The sequence below is a fragment of the Dendrobates tinctorius genome, unplaced genomic scaffold, assembly GCF_039654945.1.
Source record: "Dendrobates tinctorius isolate UK_male_01 unplaced genomic scaffold, ASM3965494v1 ptg000341l, whole genome shotgun sequence".
Taxonomy (NCBI): Eukaryota; Metazoa; Chordata; class Amphibia; order Anura; family Dendrobatidae; genus Dendrobates; species Dendrobates tinctorius.
Genome location: NW_027362007.1, coordinates 3,810,112 through 3,824,086, shown reverse-complemented (window position 1 = coordinate 3,824,086; position 13,975 = coordinate 3,810,112). Strand labels below are relative to the sequence as shown.

The 13,975-nt window shown below is 49.2% G+C and overlaps 1 protein-coding gene across 43 annotated transcripts in view; it reads right to left on the bottom strand.

Moving 5' to 3' along the window:
• Positions 1-13,975, bottom strand: part of TCF7L2 (transcription factor 7 like 2) — a 322,643-nt gene that overhangs the window by 29,531 nt on the left and 279,137 nt on the right. For 37 of the 43 annotated variants that reach the window (XM_073562162.1, XM_073562170.1, XM_073562163.1 and 34 more), the window contains 2 exons: positions 9,514-9,646; positions 8,195-8,297 (listed from right to left, as the gene is read on the bottom strand). In XM_073562162.1, the coding sequence (XP_073418263.1) occupies positions 8,195-8,297; positions 9,514-9,646 (236 nt within the window). The remainder of the gene's footprint in view (positions 1-8,194; positions 8,298-9,513; positions 9,647-13,975) is intronic. The other 6 variants (XM_073562185.1, XM_073562169.1, XM_073562146.1 and 3 more) reach the window with 1 other exon arrangement.

Below are 13,975 nucleotides of genomic sequence, written 5' to 3'. Positions count from 1 at the left end.
ATACCAAAGATCTGAGGTCTATAGCAGCCATCAGATAACAGGGGGACGGGGTGCAGAGAGCGCCCAATATACCAAAGATCTGAGGTCTATAGCCGCCATCAGATAACAGGGGGACGGGGTGCAGAGAGCCCCCAATATACCAAAGATCTGAGGTCTATAGCTGCCATCAGATAACAGGGGGAGGGGGTGCAGAGAGCCCCCAATATACCAAAGATCTGAGGTCTATAGCTGCCATCAGATAACAGGGGGACGGGGTGCAGAGAGCGCCCAATATACCAAAGATCTGAGGTCTATAGCTGCCATCAGATAACAGGGGGAGGGGGTGCAGAGAGCCCCCCAATATACCAAAGATCTGAGGTCTATAGCTGCCATCAGATAACAGGGGGACGGGGTGCAGAGAGCCCCCCAATATACCAAAGATCTGAGGTCTATAGCTGCCATCAGATAACAGGGGGATGGGGTGCAGAGAGCCCCCCAATATACCAAAGATCTGAGGTCTATAGCTGCCATCAGATAACAGGGGGACGGGGTGCAGAGAGCCCCCCAATATACCAAAGATCTGAGGGTCTATAGCAGCCATCAGATAACAGGGGGACGGGGTGCAGAGAGCCCCCCAATATACCAAAGATCTGAGGTCTATAGAAGCCATCAGATAACAGGGGGACGGGGTGCAGAGAGCCCCCCAATATACCAAAGATCTGAGGTCTATAGCCGCCATCAGATAACAGGGGGACGGGGTGCAGAGAGCTCCCAAATATACCAAAGATCTGAGGTCTATAGCAGCCATCAGATAACAGGAGGACGGGGTGCAGAGAGCCCCCCAATATACCAAAGATCTGAGGGTCTATAGCAGCCATCAGATAACAGGGGGACGGGGTGCAGAGAGCCCCCCAATATACCAAAGATCTGAGGGTCTATAGCTGCCATCAGATAACAGGGGGACGGGGTGCAGAGAGCTCCCGAATATACCAAAGATCTGAGGTCTATAGCCGCCATCAGATAACAGGGGGACGGGGTACAGAGAGCCCCCCAATATACCAAAGATCTGAGGTCTATAGCTGCCATCAGATAACAGGGGGACGGGGTGCAGAGAGCCCCCGAATACACCAAAGATCTGAGGTCTATAGCAGCCATCAGATAACAGGGGGACGGGGTGCAGAGAGCCCCCCAATATACCAAAGATCTGAGGGTCTATAGCTGCCATCAGATACAGGGGGACGGGGTGCAGAGAGCCCCCCAATATACCAAAGATCTGAGGTCTATAGCAGTCATCAGATAACAGGGGGACGGGGTGCAGAGAGCCCCCCAATATACCAAAGATCTGAGGTCTATAGCTGCCATCAGATAACAGGGGGATGGGGTGCAGAGAGCCCCCCAATATACCAAAGATCTGAGGTCTATAGCTGCCATCAGATAACAGGGGGACGGGGTGCAGAGAGCCCCCCAATATACCAAAGATCTGAGGTCTAAAGCTGCCATCAGATAACAGGGGGATGGGGTGCAGAGAGCCCCCCAATATACCAAAGATCTGAGGTCTATAGCTGCCATCAGATAACAGGGGAACGGGGTGCAGCGAGCCCCCCCAATATACCAAAGATCTGAGGGTCTATAGCTGCCATCAGATAACAGGGGGACGGGGTGCAGAGAGCCCCCCAATATACCAAAGATCTGAGGTCTATAGCCGCCATCAGATAACAGGGGGACGGGGTGCAGAGAGCCCCCAATATACCAAAGATCTGAGGTCTATAGCCGCCATCAGATAACAGGGGGACGGGGTGCAGAGAGCGCCCCAATATACCAAAGATCTGAGGTCTATAGCTGCCATCAGATAACAGGAGGACGGGGTGCAGAGAGCTCCCGAATATACCAAAGATCTGAGGTCTATAGCCGCCATCAGATAACAGGGGGACGGGGTGCAGAGAGCGCCCCAATATACCAAAGATCTGAGGTCTATAGCTGCCATCAGATAACAGGGGGACGGGTGCAAAGAGCTCCCGAATATACCAAAGATCTGAGGTCTATAGCTGCCATCAGATAACAGGGGGACGGGGTGCAGAGAGCGCCCAATATACCAAAGATCTGAGGTCTATAGCAGCCATCAGATAACAGGGGGACGGGGTGCAGAGAGCGCCCAATATACCAAAGATCTGAGGTCTATAGCTGCCATCAGATAACAGGGGGATGGGGTGCAGAGAGCACCCCAATATACCAAAGATCTGAGGTCTATAGCTGCCATCAGATAACAGGGGAACGGGGTGCAGAGAGCCCCCCAATATACCAAAGATCTGAGGTCTATAGCTGCCATCAGATAACAGGGGGATGGGGTGCAGAGAGCCCCCCCAATATACCAAAGATCTGAGGTCTATAGCTGCCATCAGATAACAGGAGGACGGGGTGCAGAGAGCCCCCCAATATACCAAAGATCTGAGGTCTATAGCTGCCATCAGATAACAGGGGAACGGGGTGCAGAGAGACCCCCAATATACCAAAGATCTGAGGTCTATAGCTGCCATCAGATAACAGGGGGACGGGGTGCAGAGAGCCCCCCCAATATACCAAAGATCTGAGGTCTATAGCTGCCATCAGATAACAGGAGGACGGGGTGCAGAGAGCCCACCAATATACCAAAGATCTGAGGTCTATAGCTGCCATCAGATAACAGGGGGACGGGGTGCAGAGAGCTCCCGAATATACCAAAGATCTGAGGTCTATAGCTGCCATCAGATAACAGGGGGACGGGGTGCAGAGAGCCCCCCAATATACCAAAGATCTGAGGTCTATAGCTGCCATCAGATAACAGGGGAACGGGGTGCAGAGAGCCCCCCAATATACCAAAGATCTGAGGTCTATAGCTGCCATCAGATAACAGGAGGACGGGGTGCAGAGAGCCCCCCAATATACCAAAGATCTGAGGTCTATAGCTGCCATCAGATAACAGGGGAACGGGGTGCAGAGAGCCCCCCAATATACAAAAGATCTGAGGTCTATAGCTGCCATCAGATAACAGGGGGATGGGGTGCAGAGAGCCCCCCAATATACCAAAGATCTGAGGTCTATAGCTGCCATCAGATAACAGGGGGATGGGGTGCAGAGAGCCCCCCAATATACCAAAGATCTGAGGTCTATAGCTGCCATCAGATAACAGGGGAACGGGGTGCAGAGAGCCCCCCAATATACCAAAGATCTGAGGTCTATAGCTGCCATCAGATAACAGGGGAACGGGGTGCAGAGAGCCCCCCAATATACCAAAGATCTGAGGTCTATAGCTGCCATCAGATAACAGGGGGATGGGGTGCAGAGAGCCCCCCCAATATACCAAAGATCTGAGGTCTATAGCAGCCATCAGATAACAGGGGGACGGGGTGCAGAGAGCGCCCAATATACCAAAGATCTGAGGTCTATAGCTGCCATCAGATAACAGGGGGATGGGGTGCAGAGAGCCCCCCAATATACCAAAGATCTGAGGTCTATAGCTGCCATCAGATAACAGGGGAACGGGGTGCAGAGAGCCCCCCAATATACCAAAGATCTGAGAGTCTATAGCTGCCATCAGATAACAGGGGGATGGGGTGCAGAGAGCCCCCAATATACCAAAGATCTGAGGGTCTATAGCTGCCATCAGATAACAGGGGGATGGGGTGCAGAGAGCCCCCCAATATACCAAAGATCTGAGGTCTATAGCTGCCATCAGATAACAGGGGGATGGGGTGCAGAGAGCCCCCCAATATACCAAAGATCTGAGGGTCTATAGCTGCCATCAGATAACAGGGGGACGGGGTGCAGAGAGCCCCCCAATATACCAAAGATCTGAGGTCTATAGCTGCCATCAGATAACAGGGGGACGGGGTGCAGAGAGCCCCCCAATATACCAAAGATCTGAGGGTCTATAGCTGCCATCAGATAACAGGGGGACGGGGTGCAGAGAGCCCCCCAATATACCAAAGATCTGAGGTCTATAGCTGCCATCAGATAACAGGGGGATGGGGTGCAGAGAGCCCCCCAATATACCAAAGATCTGAGGTCTATAGCTGCCATCAGATAACAGGGGGATGGGGTGCAGAGAGCCCCCCAATATACCAAAGATCTGAGGGTCTATAGCTGCCATCAGATAACAGGGGGATGGGGTGCAGAGAGCCCCCCAATATACCAAAGATCTGAGGTCTATAGCTGCCATCAGATAACAGGGGGATGGGGTGCAGAGAGCCCCCAATATACCAAAGATCTGAGGGTCTATAGCTGCCATCAGATAACAGGGGGACGGGGTGCAGAGAGCGCCCAATATACCAAAGATCTGAGGTCTATAGCTGCCATCAGATAACAGGGGGATGGGGTGCAGAGAGCCCCCCAATATACCAAAGATCTGAGGTCTATAGCTGCCATCAGATAACAGGGGAACGGGGTGCAGAGAGCCCCCCAATATACCAAAGATCTGAGGTCTATAGCTGCCATCAGATAACAGGGGAACGGGGTGCAGAGAGCCCCCCAATATACAAAAGATCTGAGGTCTATAGCTGCCATCAGATAACAGGGGGATGGGGTGCAGAGAGCCCCCCAATATACCAAAGATCTGAGGTCTATAGCTGCCATCAGATAACAGGGGGATGGGGTGCAGAGAGCCCCCCAATATACCAAAGATCTGAGGTCTATAGCTGCCATCAGATAACAGGGGAACGGGGTGCAGAGAGCCCCCCAATATACCAAAGATCTGAGGTCTATAGCTGCCATCAGATAACAGGGGGATGGGGTGCAGAGAGCCCCCCAATATACCAAAGATCTGAGGTCTATAGCTGCCATCAGATAACAGGGGGACGGGGTGCAGAGAGCTCCCGAATATACCAAAGATCTGAGGTCTATAGCTGCCATCAGATAACAGGGGGACGGGGTGCAGAGAGCCCCCCAATATACCAAAGATCTGAGGTCTATAGCTGCCATCAGATAACAGGGGAACGGGGTGCAGAGAGCCCCCCAATATACCAAAGATCTGAGGTCTATAGCTGCCATCAGATAACAGGGGGATGGGGTGCAGAGAGCCCCCCAATATACCAAAGATCTGAGGTCTATAGCTGCCATCAGATAACAGGGGGACGGGGTGCAGAGAGCCCCCCAATATACCAAAGATCTGAGGTCTATAGCTGCCATCAGATAACAGGGGGACGGGGTGCAGAGAGCTCCCGAATATACCAAAGATCTGAGGTCTATAGCTGCCATCAGATAACAGGGGGATGGGGTGCAGAGAGCCCCCCAATATACCAAAGATCTGAGGTCTATAGCTGCCATCAGATAACAGGGGAACGGGGTGCAGAGAGCCCCCCAATATACCAAAGATCTGAGGTCTATAGCTGCCATCAGATAACAGGGGAACGGGGTGCAGAGAGCCCCCCAATATACCAAAGATCTGAGGTCTATAGCTGCCATCAGATAACAGGGGGATGGGGTGCAGAGAGCCCCCCCAATATACCAAAGATCTGAGGTCTATAGCAGCCATCAGATAACAGGGGGACGGGGTGCAGAGAGCGCCCAATATACCAAAGATCTGAGGTCTATAGCTGCCATCAGATAACAGGGGGATGGGGTGCAGAGAGCCCCCCAATATACCAAAGATCTGAGGTCTATAGCTGCCATCAGATAACAGGGGAACGGGGTGCAGAGAGCCCCCCAATATACCAAAGATCTGAGAGTCTATAGCTGCCATCAGATAACAGGGGGATGGGGTGCAGAGAGCCCCCAATATGCCAAAGATCTGAGGTCTATAGCTGCCATCAGATAACAGGGTGACGGGGTGCAGAGAGCCCCCCAATATACCAAAGATCTGAGGTCTATAGCAGCCATCAGATAACAGGGGGACGGGGTGCAGAGAGCCCCCCAATATACCAAAGATCTGAGGTCTATAGCAGCCATCAGATAACAGGGGGACGGGGTGCAGAGAGCCCCCCAATATACCAAAGATCTGAGGGTCTATAGCAGCCATCAGATAACAGGGGGACGGGGTGCAGAGAGCCCCCCAATATACCAAAGATCTGAGGGTCTATAGCTGCCATCAGATAACAGTGGGACGGGGTGCAGAGAGCCCCCAATATACCAAAGATCTGAGGGTCTATAGCAGCCATCAGATAACAGGGGGAAGGGGTGCAGAGAGCCCCCAATATACCAAAGATCTGAGGGTCTAAAGCAGCCATCAGATAACAGGGGGACGGGGTGCAGAGAGCCCCCCAATATACGAAAGATCTGAGGGTCTATAGCAGCCATCAGATAACAGGGGAACGGGGTGCAGAGAGCCCCCCAATATACCAAAGATCTGAGGTCTATAGCTGCCATCAGATAACAGGGGGATGGGGTGCAGAGAGCCCCCCAATATACCAAAGATCTGAGGTCTATAGCTGCCATCAGATAACAGGGGAACGGGGTGCAGAGAGCCCCCCAATATACCAAAGATCTGAGGTCTATAGCTGCCATCAGATAACAGGGGAACGGGGTGCAGAGAGCCCCCCAATATACCAAAGATCTGAGGTCTATAGCTGCCATCAGATAACAGGGGGATGGGGTGCAGAGAGCCCCCCCAATATACCAAAGATCTGAGGTCTATAGCAGCCATCAGATAACAGGGGGACGGGGTGCAGAGAGCGCCCAATATACCAAAGATCTGAGGTCTATAGCTGCCATCAGATAACAGGGGGATGGGGTGCAGAGAGCCCCCCAATATACCAAAGATCTGAAGTCTATAGCTGCCATCAGATAACAGGGGAACGGGGTGCAGAGAGCCCCCCAATATACCAAAGATCTGAGAGTCTATAGCTGCCATCAGATAACAGGGGGATGGGGTGCAGAGAGCCCCCAATATGCCAAAGATCTGAGGTCTATAGCTGCCATCAGATAACAGGGTGACGGGGTGCAGAGAGCCCCCCAATATACCAAAGATCTGAGGTCTATAGCAGCCATCAGATAACAGGGGGACGGGGTGCAGAGAGCCCCCCAATATACCAAAGATCTGAGGTCTATAGCAGCCATCAGATAACAGGGGGACGGGGTGCAGAGAGCCCCCCAATATACCAAAGATCTGAGGGTCTATAGCAGCCATCAGATAACAGGGGGACGGGGTGCAGAGAGCCCCCCAATATACCAAAGATCTGAGGGTCTATAGCTGCCATCAGATAACAGTGGGACGGGGTGCAGAGAACCCCCAATATACCAAAGATCTGAGGGTCTATAGCAGCCATCAGATAACAGGGGGAAGGGGTGCAGAGAGCCCCCCAATATACCAAAGATCTGAGGGTCTAAAGCAGCCATCAGATAACAGGGGGACGGGGTGCAGAGAGTCCCCCAATATACGAAAGATCTGAGGGTCTATAGCAGCCATCAGATAACAGGGGAACGGGGTGCAGAGAGCCCCCCAATATACCAAAGATCTGAGGGTCTATAGCAGCCATCAGATAACAGGGGGACAAGGTGCAGAGAGCCCCCCAATATACCAAAGATCTGAGGGTCTATAGCAGCCATCGGATAAGGGGGGACAGACAACAAAAAAGCCAGATAAAAGATAAACCTATAGGTTCACTGCACTCAGATACCGGGGGGCTGCGCCCCATAAATGTAGGAGGGGCAGTACCTCAGACAATGCCGCATGGTATAGTTGGACATGGGGGGTGCACCAGAGACCTTGCAGGTTCAGGGCAGCACTCCAGATTATCAGCATACTTTTTTTTGGAAAATGAAGGGAGAGGACAACATCTAGAAACCCCCACATACATTAAAGTGGACCTGTCACCGGGTGAAAAGAAGCCACCTTCTGCTCTTATTTCATTCCTGCTGCTCTGCTGAGTTTTCCGCCTTTTGTTTTTTTAAAATCCGCCATACGGTTCCAGAGATACGGGCCATTTACTTAGTGCTCTTTATTATGTTTTTTTTTTTTACCAAGGGGGCGTGGTAATTATGCAGATCAGCCTAAGGACACACCCCAGAGGATTTGTGAGCCACGCCCACTTGCTAGAAGACTATAACAAATAGCACTAAGAGAAAGGCCGGTATTTCTGGGACCGTATGGCTGAATAAACACAGGAGAGCAGCGAGAATAAAGTAAGAGCAAGAACTGCCCGCCGGGTCCCGCGTAGGACGACTCCGGACACTTTACTCATCACATTCACTTTACATTATAACGTAAAATAATAAAAAAAATTGTAAAAACACTGGAACTGCTTACTGTGGTACTAACCATCCTAGCGGATGGGGGATCTGTCCTACGGCGCCCGGTGATAAAGGGTAATAGGGTGATATGTCTGGAGGGTGAGGAGGCCGAGGGATTCCTGGGGACATAAAAAGAAACAGATTTAACAACATGGAATATGAAACGAAGAATTACAAAATGACAAGAGAAAAAAACATTAAAAAATGCAATAAAAAAAATGAAGAAATCTAATAGTAAAAGTCAAAGTCATGTTTAGGCGAAACCAGACATAAAATGATAATGAGGAAAGAAAAGGACCAAAATGGGTTCCTCATCGCAGGGCTTTCCACACAGGCCCGATGTTCGCTCCCCCATCCCTCCAGGATCCCTGTCTACTAGGTGATTAGGATCATCCAAGGGGTCTCATGAATGGACTATATCAGCGGCTGTGGTACTAGTAGTCCCAGAATCTTCTGGAAGTTGTAGTCTCTGGAGAATATCAGACACTCGCTGAAATATCAATACCTAAAGTGTTGTGATCAGGAAAGCTGCGTCAGGTTTTGGAGACTGCGTTGAGGATATCTAACTCTTCTCATTTTTGGGGCATTACTAGTTAAGCGATTGTCTTCTGTACAGATTCTTCCCTTATGGCAAATGCACTTTCCTACAAGTGGAGCAGTGGGCAAGTGTCCTAATGAAGCGGCTGTAACCCGCTCCTCTACTTTCCCTGCCGTTCACGATGATGCATGAATAAAACAGACACAGCTGCGGGGAGAAGAGATGTAAAACAGGGAGGAAGGAGGAGACGGCCGCCAAAATCATAAATAAATGATCACCGCCGGCACAAAAGACAGGTGGACGCTCGAATCCGCCGCTAAAAACATCATTTGTAAAACTCTCAAGCCGGGAACAGAGAGTGAGAGGAGGACACATTACACCTCCAGGATTTCTTCTGCGCCTGCGCCTTTAAGAGGAGATACAGTTCATCAAGGTGGGAAAAATATTCAAAAATAAGGGGCAAAAAGGAGTGCTGTCACATGAGCCGGGATCCCACGATGGGCGCCAGAGTCATGGAGAGGGCTGCCGGAAGATCTGATACTCATGTGTCAGAAAATGGCCAAATGTCTGAGCCTGGTCCCTAAATCCGGAGCCCATGGTCCCACTGATGACTCCCGCCAGACTTTAGCAACCTGGATGCTCCGAAAAGAAAGGGATCAGAAGTATCATGTTAAAAAGTCCCGACTCTGGAAGACCCTCTAAAAGTGATGATGGGAAACACAGAAGAGACCTAAATATTATTAGAGGACATTACAGCCCCGTGCGGGGGCAATCCACGTCACACAGGGGGCACCTACCTGTTTTGGGGTCCACATCCGCCTGTAAGTGTGGTGGGGGGTTCCCAGGGGTAAAGTGCTCATTACTGTAGGTGATAAGCGGTGTGAGAGGGTGGACATGATGAGGGTGTTGTACTACTGGCACTTTATTAGACTGCGGAGACACAAAGAGAAATCACATTTAATGCACAGAAGAACACAAAAAAAGATGGCGCCCTAAAGCGCCAACGTAAAGGTCACCGTTACAGAACATTCCCACTCAGAAATAAAACCCAGAATATTTCCCAGTAGATATAGAGGCCATCGCTGTCCTGTTTCCGGGAAAGTTGGGTGCGGTAAATATTGAACTTTTCAGGATATTACAAGGTGTCAGAGCGTTCCGGTGCCACATCCAAGGTGGACAGATCTGTTATGTGGGAGTCTGGGAAAGCCGGGTGTAAAGAGATGACAGCCATATTGGTTGTCACCCACCTTTACCAGTAACAGATGTAACTGCGGAACAATAGAACAGAACTTTTATTTTATGAATACACTAGCTGAAGAGCCCGGCGTTTCCCGGGCATAGCACCTAACTGTGGGTCCCACTCTCTTCCTTACCAGCCCCGCTCTCACCCGCTATCACGCGCTCTCCTTCCACAGCCCCGCTCTCCACCCGCTGTCCCATTCTATCTCTCCGCAGCCGCGCTCTACATCTGTGTCCCGCTGTCCCTCCACCCGCCATCCCGTTCTATCCCTCCGCAGCCGTGCTCTGTCATAATCCATGCTGGATCATGACAGATAAAAGCACTAGTAACCTTTTTTTTCCTGCACTGTGGTGGTTTCAGTTCTAGTTTTGCCCCCAGTGGCCGTTAGGGTCATTGCACTTGATGTTTTCTTTGCTTTGCCTTTTGGTCCCCGGTGGTCACTGGGGTTATAGCAGTTTTTGGCCCCTGATCATCTGACCGTTCCCTTTTCCTATATAGGGTCACATGGTCTATGAGCAGGTGTTGGTGATAGCGTCTTTTAGGGATTCGAACCACGGTGAAGGGAGCAGCTGGCTGAGGTGTGAAGCCACTGCAGAAACCTGGTGAAGTTAGCAGCTGGCTTGAAGGTTGGAGCCACTGCTGAAACTGGTGTTGAACTCTGGCTGTCCGGTGTCCGCAGCAGAGTGAGATGGTGAAGGTGGCAGCTGGCTCTGAGGTGTCGAGCCACTGCGAAAAGTTAATTCGGTGATGCACTCTGCTGCCTTGTGCTGCAGCAGAGCAAGATACTGTAAGTCTTTTTGGTGTTTCCCCTGTTTTTATTTTTCCCTGGTGTGTATTAGTACAGCGGTGGGGCCAGTGTCTGCACCACCCAGCTCCCTAGAAAGGAATAGATGTAGGGTGTGCTAGGGTGACAGGTATCCTGATCGGCGCCCGGTGCGGAACTGGCCTAGGGATCGTTAGGAGTGGAGGTACACTGACTCAGGGGAGTGCAGGAGGTCTCCATGTCCCCGTTCCCTATTGCAGGGCCCACCATGGTAACTGTTGCCCCTTTCCCCGTGTCTTGCTGTTTCAGTTACCGTCCTGCGGGTCGTGTCACACAAGACAGTTACACGTGCCTTGTCTTGTTGTTTCAGTTACCGACCTGCGGGTCATGTCACACAAGATGGGTCCACGTGACACCGCTCTACATCCGTGTCCCGCTGTCCCTCCACAGCCCCACTCTCTCCCTCCACAGCCCCGCTCTCTCCCTCGACAGCCCCGCTCTCCATGCCTCGTCCTGCTATATCCGTCCGCAGCCCCGCTCTCCATCCGCGTCCCACTCTGATGCTCCGTGATTGGTTGGTATCCCACTCTGATGCTTCGTGATTGGTTAGTGATACACACATACATACATTAACTTTTATATATAGAGATTGTAGATAATATTATTTCAGCTTTATAACAAGGTTCAATATTTTCCTGTCTTCTTCCTATTCTATAGCAGACCACGGCCCCATCCACAGGGGGCCTTCATCAGGGAGCACAGACACTACGGCCCCCCGACTCATTACTTACGGATTTATCACTTTTTTGTCTTGTTTGCAAGTTTTGTAAGCGAACCGACAAATTTTGTCCAAAATCAAAGTAACTCTTTTTTTTATTACTGCATTAATATTTTTTTTGCACCTCTTTAAAGCAAAAAAGTCACATGATCCTTTCACATGTCGCGCGTTAAGTCTTCCAATGTGCAAAAATGAAAAATTCAACAGATTTTAGACTCCACTAGGGGACTGGATTATAAATGTGCAAAAAAAAAAAAAGTTGTGACATTTCAAAAAGTTGCAAATTATGAATTAGGATAAATTATCCGGATAAGTAAAACCGCGCTCATCACGCTGGACAGTAAAAAAAAAACCTCACAGACAAAACCAAGTAAAAGTAACTTTAAAAGGCCCAAATTACCGTAAATAATGAATAAGGCGCAGCCATGAAAGTCACTCATCCTGATTCATAATTTGTTTCTTTTTAAGTCACTTTTGTTTTCCTATCTTGCGATATTCGTTGTCGCTTTCTGTGTTCAATTCTTCAAAATTTCGCACGCGATTCATTAACTTTGTGCAAAATTAAAATTATTTATTTTTGTCTTTCACTTTTTTCACCACAATTTTTAGCTCAAAAAGTTGAAAGTTCTGCTAAAATGTTGCAAAATGTGTAAAAAAAAAAAAAAAAGTTTCAGGTATCTATAATAATATATTTTGTGCAAGAAGTTGGCGACTTTTTAAAAAGTTGCAATTGATGAACCAGCCAAACATATCTGTAGACCCCAAACTGCCCACAATGATGAACAAAAACAAACAAACAAGTGAACACATAAAATAGAGATAAATAAAATAAGGTGCCAATTAAAAGAATAAGAAGAACAAATTAAAAAAAACGGCAAAAATACACTGAAGACTGGGCAGAAAAAGGCGCATAAGCAATAATGAACCCGACTCTGTGTAAGAACCATTTTTATTCCAGAAAAAAAAAAGGCAAAGACAAAGATGAATTGGGGCCAATGTATGAAAATTTTACCCAAATTTTCCGGCAGGGAAGTCACTGACTCCCCTGCGGATCCTCCTGCGGCTCCCACAGGACAGACATATTGAAATACCAAGAAGTTGTCCGGTTTGGTGCTGCCATCCCCCAAGTCCTCTCTGCTGATGGACATATCGGGCACGATTCAGCATTTTTTATAAACCACTGTATTTGTTTCCATTTTAAATGCTCATTTCTTTAAAAAAAAAAATGGCGCACGCGAGCTCATGAAATCAAATAAAAATGCTCGCTACTTTGGCCTTTTACCTTCTTTGCGACTTTAGAGCAAAAAGTCACGCAATCTGTTAAAATGTCACACACAAATGTAACCTTTACGCAAAAATTTCTAGCATCCAAAAATAATCACTCGGCGGGACGGCTGGAGTAAATTTTGCGCCAAAATTTTATGTATTTTTTTCTTTAAAAAGTGACAAATAACGAATCGCTGTAAACATCTGAATTACAAAAACCGCATCCTCAATGGAGAACAGAGAAAAAAAACAGATGAACAAGTAGAAAGCGGAAGTCAATATAGGAGCAACTTAAAAGAGGAATTTGGCGCAAAAAAAAGAAAAGCTGAAAAACCTGAAGAAAGACGAGGCGCTAATGGAATGAATCGGACCCGTGGAGTCAGTATGTAACTGATCACTGATGGGAAAATTCTTCATCCTCGGTCCGTGATTTGCACCCGAGAAGATACATTTCTCGCATTATCTGAGGTCACATGACTTTCCCTATAATTCCGGCCGCCAAAAATAATGACAACTGGAGGCAAGGGGAGGCCGGTCGGTGACTTTACAGAAACTTCCGGAGCACTTCCAGGTCAGATGCTGCGGTTTCGTTCCTGTATCTTTTTTAATGTTGGTTTTATTGCACCATCGATTATTAATGTTCCTCGTTTACACAAACACTCGACTTTTCCAAACTATTTGCACAAAAAAAAAAAATCAAATATTTTTCCTTCTAAATAATAGCGGATATTTATTGTGCACCTGATCATCTCTCATTGTATAAACCCTGAATAATTTTCCTTTTTTAAACTTTTTACTTCCAAAAATTTTCCCAAACGTCTCATTTTTGCCCCGGCCGGTGTTGTTCCGGACTCGGATGTGTCCCCTGCTCTATGTTCTTCGTGTCGTCCTTCCTACTTCTTTTTGGAGGACAGGATTCTCGGCAGAGCCGCCGGGCACGTCGGTTCCTTCCTCCCCATGACAGGGCCACCTCCTCTTCTCCCCTAGCAATTTTCTGCTATGATGGCATAAAGACATGGCATGCTGAGGCGCGAGCCCCTCCACCTCCTCTCTGACTCCCTCCGATTCACACCCTTTTGTGATGCAAGTCGGCGCAGCGGGTACCCTGCCTTTAATGGCGTCCAAGGCCAGCCCAGCACAACCTCCAGATTTGTTAACGCGCACTGTATCTCGCTCCCGGAGTCAGCAGCCCCCTTTATACAGCCGGGATCT